The 27,238-nt window shown below is 37.2% G+C and overlaps 1 protein-coding gene across 4 annotated transcripts in view; it reads left to right on the top strand.

Annotated features, from left to right (window-relative positions):
• EXOC2 (exocyst complex component 2) overlaps nucleotides 1–27,238 on the top strand; it is a 150,860-nt gene that overhangs the window by 35,044 nt on the left and 88,578 nt on the right. For all 4 annotated transcript variants that reach the window (XR_001602697.2, XM_016206378.2, XM_087820693.1 and 1 more), the window contains exons 6-10: nucleotides 7,921–8,001; nucleotides 15,608–15,753; nucleotides 15,889–15,970; nucleotides 16,720–16,822; nucleotides 22,126–22,244. Coding sequence is in view for 3 of the 4 variants with exons in the window: in XM_016206378.2 (XP_016061864.1) it covers nucleotides 7,921–8,001; nucleotides 15,608–15,753; nucleotides 15,889–15,970; nucleotides 16,720–16,822; nucleotides 22,126–22,244 (531 nt within the window). In the remaining variant the exon portion in view is untranslated. The remainder of the gene's footprint in view (nucleotides 1–7,920; nucleotides 8,002–15,607; nucleotides 15,754–15,888; nucleotides 15,971–16,719; nucleotides 16,823–22,125; nucleotides 22,245–27,238) is intronic.

The raw sequence follows: 27,238 nt of genomic DNA, 5'->3' as shown, positions 1-27,238 counted from the left end.
TGTTATTATGTCAACAATAGAAATCTGAGCATATATGACAGATTTAGTGCTATCAAGTAGAGTTAAGTTGTTAATATGTCTCGTAGCTATACACATGATAATTTGCCATATAGATTAGCCATTCTCATGGATTATTATTATTAAAATTATTTCACTTAGGAAAAACATGTGTTTGACTTTTCTGTCTACCCTTTGTTAAATATACATATTTGTATGTACACATATATTTGTACTTATTTGTTTATGGTTTTACTTCTATAAGTGGCCTCACTCTTGTTAGATTTTAAGAAGTTTTATTTTGTGTATTAAATTTATGTGGTCTCACTTATTAGACATTTGCCCTAGAAGTATATTAGTAACTTAAAAGTTTAACAAAGATCCCTGGCCAGGTGGCTCAGTTGGTTGGAGCATCGTCCTGTGCACCAAAAAGTGGCAGGTTCGATTCCTAGTCAGAGCACATGCCCAGGTTGCCAGTTCAGTTCCCAGTTGGGGCGCATATGGGAGGTGACCTGTCGATATTTCTGTCTCACATTGATGTTTGTCACTCTCCCTCGCTCTCTCTCTCTCCCCCCTCTCTCTCAAAATCAATAAAAACATATCCTTGGGTGTGTAACCAAGATAATGCTGACCAACTACTAGTAAGTAACTGACAGTTCCATATAGAAAATGATTTTAATAGTAAATTTGAAAATTTTAGGCATATATACCTAGCTTTTCTACTTTTCTAGGTAAATGAATTACATATTACAAAAAATATAAAACATGAGTAATAAGCAAGAACTATTATCATTCCATTCTAGAGATAATCACATTAATATGTTAATGTATTTCCTTTTGGGGTTCTTTCCCTTAGTTTATATGAGTACATATTACAAAATTGGAAATATATATAAAGTTGTATATGTTAGAATCTGTATTCTTTAGGTTAATCCTTTGGGTATTTTAATATACTGTAGCATTTGATTTATTAGTAGCTCTTTTTTAACTATAGTCTGAAGTGAAATTGATCTATAATTTTTATTTATTTATTTATTTTAAATATTTCTTTATTGATTTCAGAGAGAGGAAGGGGAAAAGAGATAGAAACAGCAATGATCAGAGTCATTGATTGGCTGCCTCCTGCACGCCCCCTACTGGGGATTGAGTCCACACCTGTGGCATGTGCCCTGACCTGGAATCTCCTGGATCATAGGTTGATGCTCAACTACTGAGCCACACCATCTCGGCTGATGTATAATTTTTTAAAATGCTAATTATTGGTCATGTTTTGGTTTTAAAGTTATACAGAATCATATGAATCTTTATATGTATATGATGTACTTTGAAATGGGTTATGTAGATTAGGAATTATATGTTGGAAACTTGAAAGAGCTAATACATTGAAAGAGCTAATAAATTGCTCAGGTAATTTATTTTACTTTTTATTTTGATAAATTTCAAACATGCTAAAAGTAGAGGATAGTACAGTTATCCTGTCTACCTATCATCTAGATTTAGCAGTTGTTAATATTTTTCCACGCTTGCTTGCTTCGTCAGGGTTGGTAGGTTGGTTTGTGTTTTTCTCGTCTCATGCAGGGAACCTCAAGCAGCATGACATTTCTGTCCTGTGAGCTTTAGCATGAGCCCCACCCCTCAGGGACATTTACCTGCATAACCACAGTGCCATTATCACAGCTAACAAAAGTTCCAATGATTCTTTAATCTCATCTAACTCCCAGTTCATATTCAGATTTCCCCAGTTATCCTCCAACTTTTTTTTTTTTAAGTTGGCTTGGCCAAATCAAGATCCAAATAAGGTCCAGGTGTTTCATATGTTTTTTTAAATTTCTTAAGCCTCTTTTAAACTAAAACAACCCCCTCACCTTCATTACCCTGTCCTTTGTTTTATGCTAATGATTTATTGAAGAAACAAGGTTGTTTGTCTTGTAGGATATCTCATAGTCTGGATTTGACTGATTACTTTCTCATGGTGTTATCTAACTTATTTTAGTCTCTGTTATATTGTTTTGGACTTATCTATTTGGACATTAGTGAGATTCAGGATTTTTGTCCACACATGGTAATGTGTGCTTCCTGCTTGATCACATCAGGAGGCCATTGGTGCCTGCTTGTTCTTCTCATAGGACACTGATGGATCAGTGGGTTCAAGGGGGAAGGCCACTGGCAGTTGGAGATAGATATATATTTTGAAATTTCTGCTTTCTATGTTTTGTTTTTGTTTGGGTTCTCCTGAAATTCTCTCTTTTATCAAGAGTTTCATGTTTGTTAGCATTGCATTATAATTTTTAAGTTATTTAAAATTTATGTTCTAAGTGGGGGAAGGGGTCAATGGAGACAAAAGGGGGACATCTGTAATACTTTCAACAATAAAGATAAATTAAAAAATAAAAGTAAATAAAATTTATGTTCTAGGCCCTTCTCATTATCAACTCAGTTTATTTGTGTATTCTTCTTCCTTTATTTACATGGATTCTTTAGTGATGCCATTTTTATGTTTTCAAAACTTGAAATGTTACTTTTCCTTTTTGATCTAATTGCTTGTTGTAGACTTGTATTTTAAAGTTAGTTTTTGTCTTACGATATTATGAAAACAAAGGGTTTTTTTTAGTTTTTTTTAATATGTCTTTATTGATTTCAGAAAGAGGAAAGGAGAGGGGGAGAGAGAGAGAGAGAGAAACATCAGTGATGAGAGAGTCATTGTCCTGCTGCCTCTTGCATGTCCCCGACTGGGGATTGAGCCCGCAACCAGGCATCTGCCCTGACCAGGAATCAAACCCTGATCACCTGAATCCTAGGTCGACGCTCAACCGCTGAGCCGGGCCAAATGTATTTTTTAATGTATGTCAATTTTCTGTTACTGTGCCAAAGATGAAAATAGGTGGAGTGGGGCATGTTCTCTTCAGGGCACACTGTTTGATAGATATATTATTAATGCCTGATTAACTATATTATTTAAATCTAAGTTATTGATAATAAACCTGTCAGACAAATCTCCCTCTTTAATTTTGATTCTGCCAGTTTTCCTTTGTATGAAAAACATGTTTACTTTGTAACTTTGGTTGCTTGGATTATTTTGATGGCATTATATTAAAATGTAATAATAATAACTGCCAAATTAGGGGCAATTCCATATTATCAGACCACCAACTGGTTTGATATTTTGCTAGGAGGACTCACAGAACTCAATAGAAGCTGTTATACTCACAGTTATGGTTTACTGCATCAAAAAGATAGATTAAGCCCGGCCGGGCGTGGCTCAGTGGTTGAGTGTTGACCTAGGATCCAGGCGATCGGGGTTCGATTCCCGGTCAGGGCACGTGCCCAGGTTGTGGGCTCGATCAATGGCTCTCTCATCAGTGATGTTTCTATCTCTCTCTCTCCCTCTCCTTTCCTCTTTCTGAAATCAATAAAGATATATTAAAAAAAAAAAGATAGATTAAAATCAGCCAAGGGAAGGCTGGTCCAGGAAAGTTCATGCATGGAGTGTCTAGTTGTCTTTCAAAGTGGAATCATGGACAGCACTGATTTTCCTGGTAATGGGGTGAGGCAACGTGCCTGGAGTATTGCCAACCAAGGAATCTTACCCAAGCCTAGGTGTGCACAGTTTTTACTGGGGCTCCGTTACATAGACACAGTCAACTGCCCCAATGGCTGGCCTCTCCAGTCCCTCTGGAGGTTGTGCTTATATCGAATGAACCAAAGCTCTCACTGTAAATCGTGTTGTTAGATTACCTGATGTGGCCCTTTTTGTTATCTTCTGTGTTCTTCTCTTTGATTGAGTGGACTATTTCATACAAAGTTCAAGGATGTTTTTCAGTCTATCCCAACCAGGTATCAATAGTAGCTATTACCCTCTTGTGTGGTTCTTTATCTTTTAAGTTTTTATGCTGTGGTCAGTTTTTTTTCTTGTGTGTATCCCTGAGTATTTTAATTAGAACTTGACAAGAAGTGTGTCTGGCATCACTAATCTGCCCATGTTAACCTCAGTGTGTTTATTATAGGTTTTTCTTTACTGTATCCTACAAAAATATTTCTAGCATCATACTTTCACTTTTCCATGGCTGTCTCTCTGCCATTCTCTTCCAATTCCTTGAAGTCTTGATGAGTTAGGGTTTCGTACCAGCTACTGCTCACAGCAGTCCTCCTAGGTTACACTGATGTTTGTGGAGCATCTCACAACATTACAGGCTTTCTTTACTTTGTCAGTGCCATCTGATTGCCACCTTTGTTTCGGTGACCATTTCCCTGACTGCCCGTTAAACTTGTCACCTATATAGTTGACAACTAAACACATGTTGCTTAATGGTGCCCCCTTCCTGGTTACTTTTATTATAGCTACTCCAGCTGGTGTGAGCCACATTGATTGTTTTGGGCACATTCTGTTACATACATATTAATGTATGAAGATAATCTAGGCAAGTATGGTTATGTAAGATTCAATCATCTAAGTGAAAATCCTTTATACCTGTTAGTCTTCTATGTAGTAGTTGCAATTATATTATTATTTGTTTTTTTCCAGTATAACTGAGAAAGGAAAGGAATCACAGATTACCTAAACAGTTTAAATGTACTTTATGTATGTTTAGCCACTCATAAAAATTTGGTAGAATAAGAAGTAGAAACTAAATGTTTGAAAAGCTCTTCATAAATTTAAATTATTAATACATCTTACCCTAACCCTTTCTAGTCTTTTCTATTAGTAAATATTATGCTAAGAGTTTGGCACCTGGGCCAAAGTAGGCTCCAGCCTTTCTTTGTACAGGCTTAGGAACTAACCATGGCTATGTTTTTCAAGGGTTGTTTTTTAAAAAAGACAAAGGTGGGAGGGAGGAAGAACACTTTATAGATGCCCTATCTGGGCCACAAAGCCTAAAATATTTACTGTCTGGCTCTTTATAGAAATAGTTGGTCAATCTCTGACCTAGCTTGAATATTCTTTCTTTTTTTTTTTAAACATATCTTTATTGATTTCAGAGAGAGGAAGGGGAGAAAGAGAGAGAGAAACATCAGTGATGAGAGAGTCATTGATCGGCTGCCTAGCCCACAACCTGGGCACGTGCGCTGACCGGGAATCGAACCCCGATCTCCTGGACCCTAGGTCAATGCTCAACCGCTGAGCCCCGCCCAGCCAGGCTAGCTTGAATATTCTGATGTCACACAGGCCAGTAGTAAGACAGTGGTTAGAATGTATACACCACAGCGTACCTGACAAGGAACCCTTAGGGACATTGCCTGTACACATACGCCATTTCCTAGTGCCTCATTTAGTAATGGCATTATGTAAATGCATGGACAAATATGATAATTTTGATTGAATTTTGCCTTTTTGATGTCTACATTTTACTAGAGAGTTAAAATCAAATAATTTTAGTGAATTACTAGGCAGTCTTTCTGTAACTCTGATTTTTTTCTTTGACTACAACTTTTATATACATTTTTTTGTTTGTTTCCAAAATACAAATTTATGGTGTTCAACTGCTTAAAGTTTCAATGGATTAGAAACAATAACAAACCTGTCTGTGATCATATACCGAGTTGCTTATAGAGTCATACTATTTAAAAATGTTTTCAGAGAAAATAAAAGGTCAAGTGAACCAGACATTGGGTTATTTGGTTTAATTTTCTGGAAAACAGGATTGCCTTTATCAGATCCCGATGTCTCTCAGTCCTCATGCTTGGCTGACAGCTTGACAGTGGCTCTGCTATGGTGGAGATGGTTTGCAGGAAGCCGCTTTGTCAGCAGAAAGGGGCTGTAAACTGAGCTGGGGGGAGCCAGGCTCACCTTGTCTTGACCTGCTGATCAGTGATGGGTTTTGTTAGCAACAGAAAATGTGGCTGCGTGATTCCCTTTAATGCTCATTTTGACTTTATAAAGTAACATTTGAAGCAGGGCTGTTGTAAGATATAGTATGTCTCATTGCCATGGACAAACCCCCATGAAGTGCCTGCTTAGTGAAATGCAAGTGTATCAACTGAACAGTCAGAAAATCACAGCAGCATTTCAGTAAATAGAAGGAGTAGATTTGTTTTTATTGAACATGGAAGTCTTCTAGTTTTGCTTTTTAATATTTGGTTATTTTTATATCCTTTCCTTAAAGGTAGGGAAGTGGTTTTTTTCCTCATTTAACTTGTGTACAATACAAGTTAAGTTTAGGCTTTGATATTTGCAAATATTTTATGTTATTATTACCACATAATCCAAACTTGAAACATTAAAGAAATAACATTTTTTCATTCCTGAATCAGCCAAGACAATAAAAATTATAGTGGCTGATTTTCCCCCCAAATGTATTTTTCAATGAATGTGTTTCTTCAAGAGAGAAACAGTCTATTTTAGAATTTCAAACAAAATTTCAGGTTGCTTTACAAAAATAAGTGTAAAAAAGGGCAAGATCAAGATTAGGAACTAATTAAAAGAAGCAGAGAAATAGATGCTATCATGCATTGAAAATAATTGTGTACTGCATTTGAGTACTGAATTTGACCCTGAATTTTCCAGCCAAGGAGTCAAGGGAAACAGATTGTAACTTATTAAAGAAATACACTTTTTCTTTTCTTTTCTTTTTTTTTTTGCTTAGACTTTCCCCAGAAATCTGCCACCCATGACTGATAGGATGACTGGCGGAGATGAGGCAGAACCAGTAAACTCCTTTTAGGAAAGAGTTTGACACTCATTTGAGGGTTGGAGAATAGCTAACACGAGAGTGATGTTAAGTTCAGTGTCCTGGCTGTGAAACCTGTGGAGTTACACAGCTTGCATTTGAATTTTTGCTAGAGCAAATTATGTGAAAGAATGAAATAAAAAATAGCTGTTTTAGCAGCTCTTAGTTTTGAGAGATGTCCTTTTATTTGCAACTGAATGCAGTTTCCAACTGACGTAATAAGTCTGTTAATTTTCATTTTACAGATGTGAAAACAGAGACTTAGACATTTGCTGCTGTTTACCTATGCTATATGAACACTATGGGGTGAAGTTTTTGTTCTGGGATCTGACTGCTTGAGTTCAAATTTTGGGATTGGCTTTGTGACCTCAGTCAACTAATTTAATTTCACTGAGCCATGGTTTTGCCATCTGTGAAATAGAAATAATATTACAACATACATCATTGGCCTCTTACAAGAGCAGTATTCATTAGAAGTGTATCATAGTGCTTTACTTATGGTCCTGGCTCAAGTGATGTTTGGCTTGCTTTTTTTATTGTCATAACTTTGAATTTGAAGTTGTATTTGGTCATTTTGTTTTGAAAATTTCCTAAGTGCTTCACCTAAACTTGATTTGCTCTGTTTAAAACCTCCCCTCTTTGGTATGCAAAACAATTTTAAAATATAAATTATTAAATGATTTCCTGTTAATCTTGATAAGAATTATGTATACATATGTCAGTAATAGCGGAAAACTCCAGTGTAATTTGTGCACCCACAAATTCATGGTAGATGTCACTAGGTATGCCTTCGGAACTTCCAATGAAATAATTATAGTATGAATAGAACATGAATAATAAGTATTTTGCCATGTTATGTCCCAAGACTGAAATTAAATATTTCTAGTTTGGTGTATTTCTAATTTGCAGATGGTGAACCGAAAAATGAGTATAACTTTCTTGTCACTAAATATGAAAGATATTATTTACTTAAGTCTCACTTTTCTTTTGTAATTCAGCTGTTGTTACCACTCAGCCTTGAGGATCACATGATAATGTGTATAATGTACTATTTTAACAGTGTGAAATGACGAGTAATTTAGACTGGTGTCTGCTGGTTACTCTGCTGAGTCTATGCAGAATTTTTGTACATTTATGCTTCTTTCCAGCAGTAAAAATAATGTGACCACTTTGAAAGTCTGTTTAAAAATGTCATTTTGATGTAATGTATTTCCACCCACTTAAATAGCCTAGATTTTGACTGGACATTTTGTTGTAGCCATCCATCAAAAACTCGAAGCGGATGGAACGGAAAAAGTAGAAGGATCCATGACGCAAAAACTGGAGAACGTTCTGAACAGTAAGTTTTGTTCTGCTACCCAAGGCTATTTATGGACTTTATAACAAGCTATAATATAGTTCTTGGATTTGGTTTCACAGAACAAGGCAATAAGTTGCATTTTAGTATTTATTTCTAAATAGTAATGACTTGATGAACATAAAAGGGAATAAAAATATTGAAAATAAATGTCCTGGGGTTTTTTTTTGCATTATATATTTGAAAATAAGCCAATATACTTCTTAATAAGTAAAATTTGCCACCATAAAAGAAGAGAGACCAAGAAAAGCATTGAGGCAGTAACCAGGATTTTTTATTAACCAAAACCCTGAAAAAGCATCTTCAAAAATCTGCCAGTGTTAATGCAAATATTATCAGCTACCAGAATAACAGATGCTTCAGTTGTCACTTGTTTGTTTATACCTGGCCTTTTTCCAAAATGAATTTAAGACAGCTACATATTTAAGAGTGTTTCTAATTCTGAGACATTTTGTAAAAACTTAGGCCAGAAGAAACTGACACATGCGGAATTTGGAGATCTATCCACTTTATATCTTTTTTGTGATGTACCATCTCTCAGGTACTTACAATACTGATTTGGAAAAAACTCATCAGATGAATCAATTCCTATTATAATATTAGTGGCTTAAAAGTAAACTATCCTCTTTCATGCGTATAGTAAACATTTCCTTTGAGCAGCAATGCCCAAAGGAATCTCCTTGATTGTTAAAATGAGTATAGTCTGTGATTTTCCCATAGTAGAGTTAAGAATAACTGAAGAAATGAGGAACCATCGCAGCAGAGCAGCAGATCTTTAGTGGCCCTGTGAATGCAGGACTGTGATACCAAGTTAGTTTTTGCACTTCTGGCTTAATTTATTTCTATGAGCACAGTTACTGAGCTTTTTTGTAAATATCTGTTCATAAATCTGGGGATCTCTGATAAGAAAGTATTTTCTAGAAGGAAGCTTTAATTTGACATAGACTTTCCTTGGTAGTAGAATTTGGTACTTAGATTTTCTCCTCAATTTATGAGTTTAACAGTGCTTTAAATATTTTTCCTTCTGGTGGTGGTTGTTATTTTGCCTTGAGATTTTGCCTTGTTTTTGTCTGAGAACCATGTCACCAACTTGGCTGAAATGAATATATTCTGAATTCAGCCCAAATAAACATTTACTGAAGCTATTTCTATATTACCATAATCAGACATATTAAGGCCTTGGAAGGATGTTGTTTTCACTATAGAAATTGTCATTAAACCAAGATATATATATTTTAAAGTGAGATTATTGCCTTAGCTGGTTTGCTCAGTGGTTAGAGTGTCAGCGGACTGAAGGGTTGGGTTTGATTCCGGCCAGGGGCAGGTTCCCTGTGCCCAGCTGGGGCATGTGCAGGAGGCAACCAATCAGTCTGTCTCTCTCTCTCATCGATATTTCTCCCTCTCCCCCTCCCACTCTCTAAAAAGCAACGGGAAAAATATCCTCTGGTGAGGATTAAAAAATGATACTATTTCATTAACTTTTCGAATGTGATTTGTAAGGACAAGTGTATATAGTAAGTATATCATTGTTATCAGTAAAAGAAAATAGATACTTGTTAAGGTTTTGAAAAAATTAAGATCCATTTCAAGTGTTAGGTTTAGCAGAGTGTGTTAACATAATCTTTTTCTTTTATGAACTGTTTAGGGCATCCTCCCTTCGGACTTGTGGTATAAAATTTGTAAGGGAAATCATTATAACCACAAACCTTTTCTAGAAATGTGTCATCTATTTCTATTGAAGTTTATTCTTTTTGAGTGAAGTTGTGCTTAACATAAGTGGTTACTTCTTTATGAGACTCTCCTTCAAGACTTCCTGGTATAATTTTTTTCTTAAAATGTATTCCTTTATAGCAGTACCTTTTTTCTAGGAACATTTTTATCAACTTGCTGTTGATGTTTACTACCTTATGATAAAGTTTTGCTAATTCAATTTGACCAACATTTATTTAGGACCGGCTGTGTAGATGTACCCTGCTCAGTCCAGTGTGGGGTGCTCAGCTCTGCGAGCATGTCCTCACCCACAGGTGTGTCACAGTTACCCAGGACTTCAGAAGCTGTGTAACTGGGGAACCAGAAGAGCAGCTATAGAAGTACTATGGAAAATTTAATTTCTTTTCTTTTGGAAAGGAGGGAAGAATTGATGAGTGTGAATATAGTTTAGTTAGCTTAGATTATTATTAATGCTTTAATTTTGTGTATAATTATATACTAACTTATATACATTTTTCTTGAGTTATTTTAAATGAAAGTTTTTAAAATTTGGGCAACCTTTCTCACTATAAATTAAATTTTAATGGATAATGTTAACTATAAGAACCTTAGTCCATTTTATTCAGAATTTATCAGTGCTAAAGCCTTTCATTGAAATTCTTTTGTTTTCATTGACGTGTTTCTCAGATTTGCCTTTAACTTAGTAATTTCTTCCTGATTTCAAGCAACTGATGAAGTGATGACTATTATTTATATCAAACTCACATATCCAACTCTATTTTCTTACCTATTGCAAGAGCATAGGACAGCATTGTCCAATAGAACCTCTGCAGTGATGGAAATGTAGCTACTGAGAACTTAAAATGTAGCTATATTGCTGAGGAATTGCATTTTTAATTTTTATTAACTTTAATTAATTTAAATTGATTGAAATAGCCCCAGGTGGCTACTAGCTACCTTATTAGACAATGCGAGTATGGACAGTATAACATAAGTATTTTAGTAGCAGCTGTGGTAGTAAGAGCGAAAACATTTGCAGTGCTCAATAAGGGTTAGAGACATTCCATATATATTTAGTCCTTACAATAACTGAGGTTTGTACTGTTATTTCCCTTATATTGATGAAAAAACTGAAGCCCAGAAAGATCAGTTGAGTTACCTAATGTCTTATAAGTAGTGAGTGGTAGAGTTGGGATTTATGTCTAGAAATCTGGCTTCAAATTTGTACTTTAAACTATAGATTGACCTTGCTGTGAATGGTTTTAATATACATGAATTTCAGTTACCACTGTCCAGTTAAATACACCTGTTCCCCCAAAACACCGTTCAGATTTGAGTTGCCACAGTATATTTGCTATAATTGCATAAAGTGGAAACTCAGATGCTAGCTCTTCAGATGTGCAAGTAATCAGTGACCACCCGTGTGTCGTCCGAGTCCATCGGTGACTGGTCACTGCACGTGTTTCAGTTCACTCACAGATAGCAAAGTGGGCAGTCGTGTGGCCTCCTTGTCTCCCAGAGAGAAACTCACATGAAATTTCACAGAAATGGATAATTAAGAGGGGATTGGCCCACAAAGATGAAAATGCATTAAGAAACAAAAAGTGGTAACTGTAATTAAAATTCAAATCTCACATGACTGGAGTAATAGCAGGAGCTGCTGACAGCGGGGATGGGACACTGCTGCTGTTCGAGGGTCTCAGGCTGTGTAGCCGGAGCAGTTCCATGATGGCGAATTTATTGATGGAAATGAAGGAAGTGTGGGGGAAAGGAAGACGGTGTCCTGCAGGAGGCGAAGCGTAGAGGACGCGCAGATAACCCAGGACGTTGAAAGTGCGAGGGATAAGCTTAGAAAGGGAATGGCAGTGTGTCAGAGCATAGAAAAGGTGCTTGGCACATACAGATTTTACAGTGAAAAAACATGACAAGCAATCTTGATACGTTTTTAAAAAAGAAATAGGACACTTGAATTTTCAGTGTTTCTAATGCTTTAAATAATAGTGTACTAAATAAATAATAGTTTTACTGCATTTTAATATTCTTACTCATTTATAACCCACAGTAAGTTTTTAATATTCAACAGAGTTTTTAAAAGTCACAGAACAGTCGTCATTTCCCCATTGATTATGTAGATTACTTCTCAGTTTCAGCTGCACCTTATTTGTATGGTCCTACAAACTACGCAGAGTGAGGCTCTATTGGCCGGGACCACCTTTTAAGTAGAAGGAGTGCTGAGCTTGGGTTCAGAGACAGATTTTTAGTCCTTGCTCTGTAAGCATTTATTGAGCACCTGTTAGTTCTGTCCCAGGGATATGAAGATAAAACTTATGCTTTACTTCTCAGAATGTATCGTCTAATGGAAAATACAGACAAAAAGTAGTGATTAGATTGTGGTGTGATGGTAAATGTTTAACAACTGGTATTTAATAGGAAAAAGAAAACTACCCTAATGGTAGTGTTTCCGATGTGCAGATTCTCCCATCATGGTTGACCTCAAGCTGCCAGCCTGACATCACTGAACGGGAGCTGAGAAGAGATGGGACTGATTGGCTCTGATGAGCAGTAGGAACCAACTGCTGCTCTCTTCTCATCCCTAAGATTCCGTTCTGTGTAGTTCATGTGGTGCTGTATAATTCAGCGTAAGGCATGGCTCTGTAAACAAGCTCAGCTATCGGCAGTGACGCTATCCATGTAATACCAGTATGTTACACATGGCAGCCTATCTTTCCATTTTTTGCATTCTGTTTGCAGAAACTGAGACACATATAGTAAGTAGGTTGTTAGGTCTCTTTGTGGCCCTGGTTTTGCTATGAATTTAAGTATACATTTTTAAATTACCTTAAATTACCAGGCACTTTAATGTTTCCTAATCTCATTTAACTTGCCTATGCCTGGAATAAAGTGTATGTTTGTGTGTGTGTGGGGGGGGGGTTCTTCTACCCTCTCCACATCAAGCAGAGACCACAAGTTAAAAATCACTTCTGTGATATACTGTCTCAGGTGTCAGTGCCATGAAAAGGACCGGTAAGGTCCCTTCAAACTAAGAGAAAGCTTGTTTACTTTAAACAGACATGCTTGAAATTGTAAGACACCATTAGAATTACATGCCTAGTTTGTCTAGATGACAGGAGTTCCTGGCACAATTAAAATGTTTTTTCATTGTTAAAGATATAAAGTGAACGGGAAGGAGTGCGTTTGGTCAGTGTGCACTGCTGCAGTGACTCTTCCCATCTTCCCCCAGCCTGTTGAGCTGTAATTGACATGTAACATTGTGTACAACATGCTGATTTGCTGCACTTGTATATTGCAGTCTGATTACCACCTTAGCTTTAGCTAGCACCTCCAGCAGGTCACAGAATTCTGATCCTTTTTTTGGTGAGAACATTTGAGATTTGCTCTTCGCAGCTTTCAAGTGTATAATACAGTATTATTAACTAGATCCCAGAATTTCCTCATCTTCTTACTGGAAGTTTGGACGTACTTTGGTCAACACCTCTCCACTTCCCCCCTTCCCCTCAGCCCCTGGGAACCACCGTTCTGCTCTCTGTTTCTGAGTTCACCTATCTTAGAGTCTGTATGTAAGTGACACCAGGCAGTATTTGTCTCTCTCTGCTTCTGACTAGTTCACTCGCATAACGTCCTCGCATTCCATCCATGTTGTCCCATCGCACGCTGAGGAAAATTTTATTGTTCAGTCAGCCCGATTATAACAGTCGCAGCCACAGTGTTATTATAGCCTCATTGCTGTTAGTGTTCGGGGTACATCTGTAACTGAGATGGTGACAGTCATTCCCCAGTGAGCTGGTGTTGAGAAAGGACCAATTTTCAGGTCTAGACTTGCCCAGGGCTGGTAGTTGTAAGATCAGGATTTGTTCTGCCAACTGCAAGACCCATGTTACGGTTTTCACGGCCATGTCATTCAGTAGTTTCATTTTCTTTCTTTTTTAAAAAAAATTTAATTTATTGGGGTAACATTGATTAATAACATTATGTTAATGTCCAGTCTACAACTTTACAATGCAACATTGTGTGCTTCCCACTCAGTTTCATTTTCTTATTGGTGGTTCTGGAGGATATAGACATAAAATGCACTTTGTGAACTCCTGGTAATTTTTATCTGTTTGTACAAATCTTGGTTCCACTGCTATCATTTACTGTATTACTGGATATAATTGTCTAGTTATCAAAGAGTTATGAACTCCCAAAATTTTATTGTGAATGCAGTAAAATTCATAACAGAATAATAATTTATGGACAGAAATTATATATAAATTAAGATTATAATTTATAATTCCCGTCTGCATGACTTAAAATTATATATACATACATTTCTCTCTAAAAATTATAATTTCTGCCTACAAATTCTTCTCTATAAAATGTTTATGTTTTATTTAACTATAAGTGGATTTTTCTACCTGTACTTGGTTTTCATACTTTTTAGAGGAGTTAAAATTGTTAGTTGGTGTTCTCTATTATCTTTAAAATAAGATGAGAAAAATCTAATTTTGAACTCTCATACGTTTTGCTCTAAATTCCTTCATTGTATATAAAAGAAGTGCTTAGGGATTTAGTATCCACAGCTCAGACATAAGTAATCATCCTTTTAAAAATATCTAATCTCTTTCACCTATCTATTCATTTATTAAGCCTCAATTCATGAAGTTTATATTTTTACATGATAAACAAATACTAATAATTTTCTTTGAAGAAAAAAGTTTAAACTCTAATCAGATTTGCAGTACTCATTTCGTCTCCATTGTGTGGTTTGGAGGCAAGAAGAGAGTGTGCTTTTCTCATCTTAGAGCAGAAAGTTAGTATTCCACATGAAATAGAATGTGATGAAAGCAGCTATTTTGACAAAACAAAGTTTTTATATCAGGCTTTTAAAATTTCAACAGAATTTAAACAATATTTAGATTAAACAATTATGTTACAAAGCTGACTTTTAACAGGATCAGCCCACCCACAGTGTGGAGTGGAGAATACGGCATGCAAGCCACCCAGTGAGGCCGAGGCAGTTTTTTCATTTTGCTTAAAGTACAGTCACTAGACCAGATAATGTAGAAACTTTTTATGTACAGTGATCAAACAGCTGAAAACACTTTATTCTTTTTCTCCCTTTGTGGCTAATTAAAAATAATTCATAAGTTGAAAAAGTTGAACTATTTTTGAACACAGTAAATTTCACTTTAGATAAAGCAACTCTTTCATTACAGTGATTCATATAGTTTGAGGTCTTTTAGGTTAAAAAAATATATAAAATGTCCAGTTTGTGTATAACATTATAAGAATTAGCCGATTTAAGAAATATTCATTAGTGATACGTTGAAGTTTGTCATTTTAATGCTTATGTAATTTTTTGTGCCTGCTACACAAAGAGATAATTTTACCAAGAAATAGGACTTGTTCTAAAATACTTCTTTTGAACAACTTTTCTGAAAAATATTTTTCTTGTTTTGTGTATTACCACATATGTAGATATTGAATCCAGGGAATTTAAACTAGTGTATGTGCCTGTGCACATGTGTATATGTGTGTGTTTTGACCTATTGTCTGAATTAATGAAGTAACCGAGGGGCCCATAGTTGCTATAAAATTCAGAAGAGTGACTAAAATAAATGTATATTCACATTAGAGAATTTATGTGGATCTGGTAAATATGCTTATTTTTAATTGGATACCATTTTTAACAGAAGAAAAGACTTAGCAGGCAAAATGGAAATTGTGTGTTAGCACAGCATGAAAGATTCCCCTTATAGCTAACTTTTGAAAAAGTTTGTTGAGTTTTAGTGTAAAGCTGCAATAGCAGTCTCACATTTTGGATTTTTTGGTCTGAATAAAATCAATTTTTATCTAAGTTTTTTTTCTTTTAAAATAGGAGCAAGTAACACTGCAGATACATTATTTCAAGAAGTATTAGGTCGAAAGGACAAGGCAGATTCCACTAGAAACGCACTCAACGTGCTCCAGCGATTTAAGTTTCTTTTTAACCTTCCTCTAAATATCGAAAGGAACATTCAAAAGGTAGAGTACATATTTATATACCTATGGTTATAGATGTCATGAATTTTAAAGAGTTGTTAAGATGTTTTTTATCTTAACCATATGTCTTCATTGTACTTTACTGACAGTCTCCAAAATATTTTTTTTCTTTTAAAGGGTGATTATGATGTGGTTATTAATGATTATGAAAAGGCCAAGTCACTCTTTGGGAAGACGGAGGTGCAAGTTTTCAAGAAATGTAAGACTTGTTTATTGCTTTTAGATCTTCTCCTTTCCTTTTACAGGAAGAATGTGGGATGTATTCTGCAAAGAATGTTACATCCCTTTTAGTTTTTGTTTATATGGTGCTCTTTTTAAAATGTAAAACAGTTACCTCAAAAATAACATATGGCTTTTCTTACTAAGATGTAGTGAAAATGAACAACCACAGCTATAGGATTGGTTAGGCTTAGAGACTCTTTGCCACTTACTAACCATGATATTATTTAAAATCTTTTTCATTGGAAAGAATCAATTATAGATATTTTGTAGAGATGGAAACCTACATTTTAATCTTCCTTCTTCAGAAAACTTTATATATTTAATGAATTCTAACCCTACATTAAAGTAAACTAAACAACTTTTGAAATGAGATCTAATGCCAGGTACAGAAAATAAGACAATAAGAAAAGTCTAAAATGCACTATGGTAATGCTTTATCAGCTAGGAGAAATATCACAGTGCTTTATTAACTTTCTAAGTCCCAACTCCATAAGGACTCAGAAAACTTGATTTTGTTTTTTATTGTAGTTAATTTACCTTTAGTGAAATGCACAAATGCACACACCTCTGTAACCCACACCCAGATAGAATGTTCTCATCTCTCCAGAAAGTTCCCTTGAGCCTCTTAGTCCACCACTCCTCAGGCAACTGCTGTTCTGCTTTCCATAATTCGATCTTAAATTTCCACTCTGTAAATCTTGTATATTTGTTTCTTTTTAAAAATAGATTATGCTGAAGTAGAAACACGGATTGAAGCTTTAAGAGAATTACTTCTGGATAAATTGCTTGAGACACCATCAACCTTACATGACCAAAAACGTTATATAAGGTAAACCTTCTGCAAAAATTTTCACAAATCACATATATCTATATAGTACTGGATACTTCATCTAACTCTTAAAGCTAATTTGGGGAAGTTAGGAGATTGATGAAATAGTGAAAGGGAAAACACAGGAATTCCTGGTGCAGGACACTTGAACTCTTTTGTATATTAATATATTTGCAAGTACTCTTTAAGGGCAGGATAATCCTGCCTATTTGGGGAAAGGAAAAGTAGCCTCTTTGCTTAGTGACTCTTCCTCCTGCTTGACAAGGGCTTCCCTAACCTAGTGGATGGTGTGGGTGTTGCACCCTGTGGGCACCCACCAGCAGCAGAGCAGGAGGACCTCCCTTACGGTTTAAAGCAGGGGTGGGGAACGTCTGGCCTGTGGGCCGTATTTGCTCTGGCCCTGCCAAGACAACTGCAGACAGGACTCGAAATTCAATAAATCTAGGGGCTTTTTTCATAACTAATTTTTAAGTTGATAATTTTGTATGTTAAATTCAAATGGCCCTTCGCAGAAAAATGGTTCCCCACCCCTGGTTTAAGAGTGTATCATTGTCACACACTATGTGGGAAATTCTTCATGCCACAAGAGTGGGTCATGGCTCAGCGGTAGAGAAAATTCTGAAAGGTTTTAGTCTTGAAAAGAAAGTAATAATGAAAGTGATGGACATCACAGGGTATGACGAGAAGGCCATAGATAGAAGCAGTGTAGCCCAACGGGAACTAGCTGTTCACTTCGGGTGACTTGAGTTTCCTTTTTCAGTTTATTCATCTCTGAAATGGACATGCTAACACAGTCTGTCTCAGGGTAGTTGCAGAGATAATCAAGGATACATTGAAGAATTTAATATAGCACCAGGCACATACTAAGTAGTAAGTTACAGATAGGTAGATAGGTAGATAGGTAGATAGGTAGGTAGGTAGGTAGGTAGGTAGGTAGATAGATAGATAGATAGATAGATAGATAGATAGATAGATAGATAGATAGATAGATGATAGGTAGATAGGTAGATAGATGATAGGTAGGTAGGTAGATAGATAGGTAGATAGGTAGATAGATGATAGATAGGTAGATAGGTAGATGATAGATAGATAGATGATAGATAGATAGATAGATGATAGATAGATAGATAGATAGATAGATAGATAGATAGATAGATAGATAGATAGATGATAGATGGTGTTTATATCAGGATTTGGAGACAAAGCACATAAATTTAAGCTGTTATATCTATGATTTAAAAATGTTAACTTTATTTTCTGTTGTCATATTTTGAATGTGACCTTTGTTCTCAGAATAAGCTATTATTTTTCAGACCTAATACCCTGTCTCTTTAATTAGTGAAGTTTGTTGACTATTAGGTAGTTGTAAAATGATAACAGACTACATATACTTATGCATTTGGCTTTTGTTACTATGTGACCATTGAAAATAATTCCCAAGTATGGAAAGAGGGTCTGGTGTGAAAGCTGCTGCTTTGCTTGCACTTGTGGAGGAACAGGGCCCCACATGCAGTCCTGTTCCTAGTGATGCTGGAGCACGAGCCATTGGCATTGTCAGCATGTTCGTGTTGCCTATTAGGAAAGGGAGAGGAGGCTTTCGCAGTGGAGTAGAGAATGCCGAAATTGATTGCTGCCACTACCCCTTGCCTGCAGTGCGCCCGGCCACCATGCGCACCGTGCTGGATGTGCTGTTTATCATTTCTGAGCCTCCCAGCCACCATGTGGGGTGTTTGTATTATTCCGGGTATACTGGTGAGGAGACTGAGCCTCATATAGTTGTGGTTGGGGGAAAAGAAACATTGATGTGAGAGAAACATCAACCAGTTGCCTTCCGTATGTATGCCTCTGACCAGGGATTGAACCCATAATTTAGGTATGTGCTCTGACCCGGAATCAAACCTGCAACCTTTTTGTGTATGGGACAACACTCTAACCAACTGAGCCCCCGGCCAGGGCACCTCAGATTTTATTGTGTGTTCAGCACACACAGCTAGTAGTAGGATTCCTGTTTGTCTACTTTCAGAGCCTGTCTTTGCTTTTCTCTAAGCTACCTTCATAAGAAAGAATGTATTTGAAGATTTTTCTGGTTTGTAGAAATAAACTATGTGTTAGTTATCCAAGTGCTTTTTTTTACCCATATAAAAAAACAGAGTTTCAGGAAAGTTAATTGTCTTATCTGTGATACAGTTGGTTAGTGCTCTGTCTGTGTTCTCTAATTATGCTTTGTATTTATTTTACTGTTGACATTTATTCTATTAAATTTGCTGATAGTAATGAGTTAAATTGTATTGAGTGTATGAATTACATTATGTAGTGAGTTACTGAAGTGTGGTTCACTTATCTTATATAGATAACTGAAGTGTGGTTCTTATGACTGGTTAACCTACTGGGTAGCATTTAAAAGATGGTAGGTATTTAAAAACAGTCTTCTAAATGGCCTATTTAAATGCTTTTATCCTGTTATTTTAAAGGAAAAAGAACAAGAATGTCAATAACAATGTCCATTACTTCATTTATTTTTAATCTTTATTTTTGATGCTATGAGAAGACGTTGAGCAATTCTGTTAGTCTTTTGAAATTAAGTTTTTTATTAATAAATAGAAAAAATAACATCACAACCAGGTCAGCTATCTGTTGGACTTTGGAATCTATGAGACAGGTACTGTGAGTCCCTCATGGGAACAGCGACAGCTTTATCACCAACAAACACACGTCTGTTGGTTCTCTTACACAACTGAAGTTATGCTTGGTATGCGTGAACTCAGATTACCGCGGTATTGTCTTACTCTTGTTCTCTGTGTTATCTAATTAGAAACATTCCGATTATTTTTACTCTCCTTATTCTGTCTTGATCTTCATTTTTTCTAGCAAGAAGCAAAGTTTCATATATGTCTTCCCATGTCACTGTGACCCTGTTCCTGGCACTTACTAAAAATCATGTCAGAATAGGACTAAAAACTTTGCTTCTTAAATTTTAAAATATTGATCCTATGCTCATCATCAACATATTTTAACTTTTTTTCCCCTCAAAAAAAGTCTTTTACAAAGTGTTCTTTAATACACAGCTTTCAAAGAAATGGTAACAATATGTGTCATATTCTAAACAAATATTTTCGAAATGAAACTAGTACTTATTTTTAAGCTACTTACTAAAAGAAAAGAAGAAAGTTATTGGATTACATCATTTAACCAAGGAAGAGTGTAGCACAGGTTGTACTTTTAAACTGAACACTAGAATTTCTGAGAGAACATGTTTATCTTTCTTTATAAAACTTTCAATGTAATACCCATTAATAAGACAATAGAAAGAGGATTATTATTAAATTTTGTAAGCACCTAGTCACCGTATTAAAGAGACTTACAATTTTAAAAGTTACTAAGCAAAAAATGCTTATTGATTTCTCTTGCTCGAGAAAGAGTCCTTTTAATAGATCATCTGTGTTCCTAATTCCGTAGTTTAAAATTAAAAGGAGCCCTAGCTGGTTTGACTCAGTGGTTAGAGCGTCAGCCTGAGGACTGAGGGTCTCAGGTTCGATTCCCGTCAAGGGCACTTACTTCAGTTGCAGGTGGGAATTGGTTTGGGAGGCAACCAATCGATGTTTCTCTCTCTTTCTTCCATCCTCTCTGAAAAGTAATGGAAAAAATATCCTTGGGTGAGGGTTAAAAGAATAAGTAAAAAATTTAAGGGAAGCGGCTTTCCTAAAAGGATATTCCTATATTTTGCAGCTAATACAAAGCTGAGGTGGTTATATGAGCAAAAGTGTTAGGAGAAAGTGTTGCAGAAGTATTTGGAGGCAAAACAAACCTATCTAAGGAGAATGTGAAGACAAGGTCTCCTTAGCAAGAAAGAATAAAATCACGTTTTTTGGACAAATGGCACAACATCCTAATTGTCATATTTATATTCCAGTCAATAAAAGAGGAAAGCCGTATGAGAGAGGGAGAATCTGACTGGGTTTTGAAAGCTTTGAAATGAATTATTTATGCCTCGCTGAATGTAATTTGTTAGACTGTAGTTTTCTTGTAGGGATGCTGTTCACTGACTTTTCACTTACTTGTACAGACACAGCCTATTTGTGGACTGTAAATAGAGAGTCACATAGAGGAGTTGAAGGGACAGCTCTCAGGCTGTCTCTGGGGCAGCCTCTGCGGTGTGAGCCAAGCTGTTTAATGGGCTCTTTTGCAGGACAAAGAAATGCCCAGCTCTTCTCAGAAACCGGCCCTCTCCTTAGCCTGGAGGGGCAGGGGCAGGGGCATGGTTCCTAATGTGATGTCAGATTTCTTCTTAACATCTTACTCATTGCTCACCTACTACTCAGCGTTTCTCCTCTGATTAGCTGCACGTTGGGCTGTCTGAGTAAGGAGAGAGGCATCGGGTGATCTGAGTTTTTAAGATTTGGCTAGAGGTCACAGCTTGTAACCATTAATTAAAGTGTCATCAAACAAAAGTCTTTAACCTCAAGACAACAGACAGCTTATGGTGTAAGAGTAATTTTAAGACGATAAATTCAGCTTTTGGAGTTGATTTAATTAGATTTAACTTGTTATATTTATATATTTTGTGAGAGCAGAGTGCCAAATCTTGAATGATACTTGGCAGAAATCTGTCAACTGAAATCTTTCACTTGTCTATCTGGGTTTGGATATTTTAGGTACAAAGAAGGCTTTAAATATTTTAAGAACTACATTAAATCTATGAAAAATGCCCATCTATGCTATATTCTAAAGAAATATTTTCTCAATCATGGATTAGGATTTAGACTTGAGAGAGGTGCTTGTTGTCACCAAGTCTCTCTCTGTAATGAAATGGCTTTAAGTTTCAGTTAACCCTTTTTTAGACTGTCTAGAGAACAGTGCCATCTAGTGACCATGTTTCAGACCAGAGAGGAATAAAAACCAACTGAAATGGAAAAAATATTCCCTGGGTGTCCTCTGCTGGCTCCCACCTGTGCTTTATAGAAAGCCAGGACTGAGGAGCAGCACTCTGGGAAGTGAGTGTAAATACGTACAAAGGGAAGTTCTCGCTGAGTGTATTGGATTATCGCAAGCGGTCTTTGTCTTCTCTGTTGTCATTTTATAAATCCTAGTTTTATAAAATGCAATTTTATTGTTATTTGTTAACTTCTTGGAAAAATTTGAATCCCTTAGAGACTAATACTAACAACTGCTTAAAATTTTAGCTGATAAAATTTTAGGTTTTCTAAAAAAAGTGATTTTTTTGAAATATGCTCGCTTTCCTTTTACCCTTGTTCATGGCTGTGTCGAGGATGCCCACTCGGGCATCCTCGGCCTTTCTTTTTCAGGTACCTGTCTGACCTCCACGCCCCAGGTGACCCTGCGTGGCAGTGTATCGGAGCTCAACACAGATGGATCCTGCAGCTCATGCACGGCTGCAGAGAGGGCTATATACAAGACCTGAAAGGCAAGGCTGCACTCTTCCCATGCGTGCGCCCGTCACCCGTCACTGTAACACTTGATGAGTAAAGGAATGAGTAGATACCTTTCTTGATACCTCTATCTGTGGGGTTTTTGTTTTGTTTTTTTGCCCCTGGTTAGCATTATACCTGAATAAGAGAACAGAAAGTTCTTTAAATATGCCTGTTGTTATGGTCGACGGGCAGTATTGACAAAGATTTAGTTAGGGGACAGTTAAACTTTTGTGAGAAGCAACATGGTGTTAGAAATTGTATTAGTTGTTGATGACAGCTAATAGTCCACTTGTTATTTTTTTGAATATATGTTGAGTCCTGCTGTGTACCAGGCTCTACGCTAAGCACAGATAGTCACCATTATCTGTAAAACAGACATGGTCCCTGCCCACGTGGAATTAAACATGTCACTAACCAAATCCAAAGGTTAGCTAAGTAATATGAAGAAAAGTAACGGCGTCATGAGAGAGGAGAACCGAGGAGTGTGCGTTAGATGGCTGGGGTGGGAGGGTGTCTCAGAGCAGGCTCCATGCTGGCTAAGAGCCAGGAGGATGTGCAGTAGCTGCTGCCCCCCCCCACCCCAGTCTGAAATAAAGGACCAACCTTTGCAGAAACCCCGAGGTAAGTTTGAAGGAAGAAGTTGCAGCTGCATTCACAACATTGAATGCCCTGAATGCTGTGTACCAGCCACTGTTGGGTGCTAAGGATACAGTGGTCTGTACGCCAGACAAGAGCCTGGCTCACGTGAAGCTTCCAGAGCAGCAGGAGAGGAACAGGGAAAGGGACAAGTAGAAGACAGTGTGCTCCTTTCTAAGCCTTGGATGTTCCAAGTCCGTAGTAGCTCTTAGGAACAGCTACTTGAGCTGGAGTTTTGAGGTCACAGAAGTGACATTCCAAGATTTGAAGAAAGTGCCACAGGTTTTGAGATCTGCGGGGTGTCTGTATTGGCCGATTGAAATAGAGGTGGGGAAGAAGAAAGAGCTAAAAACCATTCCAGGCAGAGAAAGTAAGCGAAGGCTGCTGAACGCTGTGTTTCCAGAGCTTAGAGCATGCCCAGAGCGGCTCAAGTCAGGAGGTGCCAGGTCCTGGGTGCACTTTGTCGACTGCTTTAGGGATCTGGACTCTTATCCAGAAGGTGGTGTAGGAACCATTAAAGGTTTGAAGCAAGGGGAAGACCCAATAAGGTTTATTTTTTAAAAGACCACCCTGGCCCTAGCCAGTGTTGCTAAGTGGTTAGAGCATTGGCCCGCAGACTGAAGGGTCCCGGGTTTGATTCCAGCCAAGGGTATGTACCTCGGTGTCAGGCTTGATCCCCGGCCCCTGTCAGGGCACATGTGGAAGGCAGCCAATCTATGTGTCTCTCTCACATGGATGTTGCTCTCTCTCTCTTCCACTCTGTGAAAAGCAGTGGAAAAAATATCCTGGGGTGAGGATTATAAAAAACAAAACTACTCTGTGTTCCGTGTGGTGAGTGGATAGGAGGGTGTGGGCCCGGGGCAGTGCAGGGGCGGGAGGAACAGCAGTGGCAGCTCAAGCATCTCGCTGGCATGGAGGTGGTGGATGTGGAGAAGGGGATGGGTCCTGGAGCCATTCAGAAACTAGAACCTGACTTTAACAGCTAGGTAGGGTGATGGCAGCATTTAGTTTGGGGAGCCTAGAGGAGAAAAACGATTTTTTTCCCTTTTGTTTGGATGTGAAGTCAAGGCATTCAGTCGTAGTTGGATTTAAAGAGAGATATTTGAATATGGCCTGCATACAGATAGTTCCTGGGAGTTGATGCTTCCACCCCAAAAAATGGAAAACAAAGGAGCAAACTTTAAGATAGAATCCTGGGGAGCAGTATCTACTGGGCTGGAAGAAGAGAAACCCGCAGGGGGAAGGAGGTATTCCTGGGCTAGGAGGGTATGATCCCGCCACAGCAAAGAGGGAGGGAGTGATCAGCTAGGGTTTTAAAAGAAGAATAAGACTGAGGTGTCCTTTAGATTTAGCACCGAGGCTGGTGTTGACTTTGGCAAATGCAGGGGCAGTGGCCTGAGATGCCAAATGGATGATATGAAAGAAGGCGTAGTGACACTTCCTAAGGTTTCCAGGAGTAAGGGAAGTAACGTGAGAACAGCCCTGGCACGGAAGGAAGTACAGTGAAGACTTCACAGTTACTTCTTCATAGCACAGTGTTGTCATGAATCAGAGTACTTTCCACTCTGGCAGTGGAGTTCAGGCATCAGCATTTTTTAAAGCTTCCAGATGATTAAGGTACAGCCAGGCTTAATAATCAGTGCACCGGATGCTGTGCAGGGGACTGAAAGTACAGTGGCGAGCAAGACGGACATGACCTCTGACCTCTTGGACTTTGTCGTCTAGTGGGAGAGACAATATATTTTAAAAAATCATGTAAGTACTTATTACATAAGTATAATTTTGAAAAGTGTTGTGAAGTGGGAACTACACAATTCTACTCCAGTCCAGTAAGGGGGAGATCCAAGGAAGTTTTCTCAAGGAGGTGATATTTCCATTGAACCCAAATAATAAACGTCAGTTATCCAGGTAAAGAGGCATGGAGACATAGTCCACATGCCTTGTAGGTGTTCAATAAATAGCACCTCATTCTCCACTCCCCTAAATACAGTGATGATATTCTTCAGACAACTAGCAAGGTACATGGCCCGATAAAGGATTTTCCTGCTTATGCCTATAAGAAACAATCTGTATAATTTGGTTACGAAAATATTTGAATTTCGGCGTTGTGTGTATATTATGAGGGCAACGTAGAGACTCAGATTGGAAATTTCACATATCTCATTGTCACATCCATATCTGAAATATCGGATAACCACTGTTACAGTGCCAGGGGTCTGAATTTTTCTTGACGATAAATGGAGAGTAGCTTTATCTGATGATGCCTTCTGTCATCTTGATGTTGTGTTTTGCTGTATGTATTCATCCAGAACTGCTTAAAATCAATATTTCTTAAAAAAACAACAGTAGCTTATGTGTAACTGGAATCCTACTTTTTGAATTCATTCTGACCAAGCTTGTTGCAAAACTTGCTCATCACTTGTGAAAGAATTAAAATAGTGTACATTAAATGGATCCATTTGTTAGTGACAGGCTTTACCTAAAGTTATTTTCATAAGTTGGTCTTTTGATTAGGAAGTAAAAAAATAACAACCCTTTGAACTTACTCTACGGGTTTCATAACAAGACAACGTAAACTTCCAAAATTCATTGGTCAGATATTTATAGGTACTATTTAGTTGTCCTTGACAGTCAGAAGAACATGCTTACCTGTGCCCTCTCTTGCTGTCAGCAGCTTTCACCAATGTAAACAACATGAGTGAATTGCAAGATTGGTGTGCTCTATCGAGCTCACATCAGAAGGAGCTTTTATTATTTGATTTTGGAGAATTCCAAACATACTTAAAAGCAGAAAGGGTAATACAGTAACCCCCCATGTTTCAACAGTTATCAGCTCATAGCCAACCTTATCTGTACCCTCATTTGTTTTTACCGCTTCCCTCGCCCTGAATTATTTTTGAAGTAGGTCACATCATTTCATCCATAATTATTTCATTATGTAATTTTGAAAAAACTTTAACGAAACCATTATCATTACCTAAAATATTATTAGTGAGGTCTTTATATTATCAGATATTTAAGTACATGTAATTTTCAAATTCAGAAGCAGTTTAATATCTTCAGTATCTAAGTACATTAATACCATGGCTTTTTAACTGATACTCAGTGCAAAGGCAAATGACATAAAACCTACATAGACATAGAAAGAATATGTGTTTCCTGGATGGAAGATTAGCCTCCTGTAAACATGGTCCACTCTGGCCACTTTGCACTAAGATACTCTTCTGGTTGTCGTCATTAATGCTTGCATGTGTCATTTTTTACGTGTTAGCTATTTAATATACACTTAGTTACATTTATACAGGTTATGTAATTATACCATATAGTATGGGTATATGGCTGTATATATGTAGAGGTATATGCAAATATAAAATATTTGCCTTAATTATAAGTTTGCTGGGAATAAGCACAATTTTTCTTTTATATAAGCTATGACCAGTTGTTCATGATGGACTCTTAATTGATATTTATAAGTGCCATAATATAAATAATATAATATGGAGAAAGGCTCCTAAATGTAATTTGGACTTTCTATTGGACATCCTCTCATAATTATGACCTTTTAGTTGTGGAAGAAAACTGGAAAATTGTCTGTTCCCAGCAGATGTTCAATAGATGACTTTAGATCTATTCTGCATGTGAGGACGGTATCTCAGAGAAGCCAGGTAACAACTCAGCTTCTTCATGCCTGAGAAGTGGCAGGAGGAGTGAGTGGTTCAGACTTCTCACCATCCCACCAGAGTCACGCCCTCTGAGTCAGTGAGGGAGGACAGCACGTTGCACAAGACCTGCCTGTGTTCTACTGTTGGAGCACATGCTTCCATCTCACAGGATTTCTGAACACGGTGAACATGCTGGTGACCATGCCTGCGTCTTCCCTAGCGCTTTGTTACGAAGCTTAGATTTTTACTCAGCTATGCTCAGGAACCCGTTTTCTAAATCTAAAGAAGTTCTGAGTCCTTGTATTACAGTCTGTGCTTGGCCTTTTAACATTAGAGAAGAGAAATAGTTGTAATTTTTTAAGTAAATCTACAGGCAGGACTGTGGTTAAGAATTGAGACAGCCTTGGGAAATAAAATACAAATTTAAATAGGTAGACTAGAAGTGTTTCAGACAGGAAAAGGTTTCTTTGTGTCTTAAGTAAAGCTGGTCTCTAATATATACTTTTTTTGAGACTTAAAGTCTTTACTTGGGGGTTTGAGAGGAAAATTTTTAATTGTATTTAATCTTGTGGTCTTCAGAGAAAACTTCATGAGTGAAGATGGTGATAGATTTTAGAGACAGCAGTCCTACATAGAAAAGGTACCTTTTCCAGGGAAGATTGTTTTGTTTATGAAGCACTTGTCAGCAG

Source organism: Miniopterus natalensis, chromosome 9 (genome assembly GCF_054644295.1).
Source record: "Miniopterus natalensis isolate mMinNat1 chromosome 9, mMinNat1.hap1, whole genome shotgun sequence".
NCBI lineage: Eukaryota > Metazoa > Chordata > Mammalia > Chiroptera > Miniopteridae > Miniopterus > Miniopterus natalensis.
Note: the sequence above shows the minus strand (reverse complement) of the source record. Positions and strands in the feature narration are given on the sequence as shown.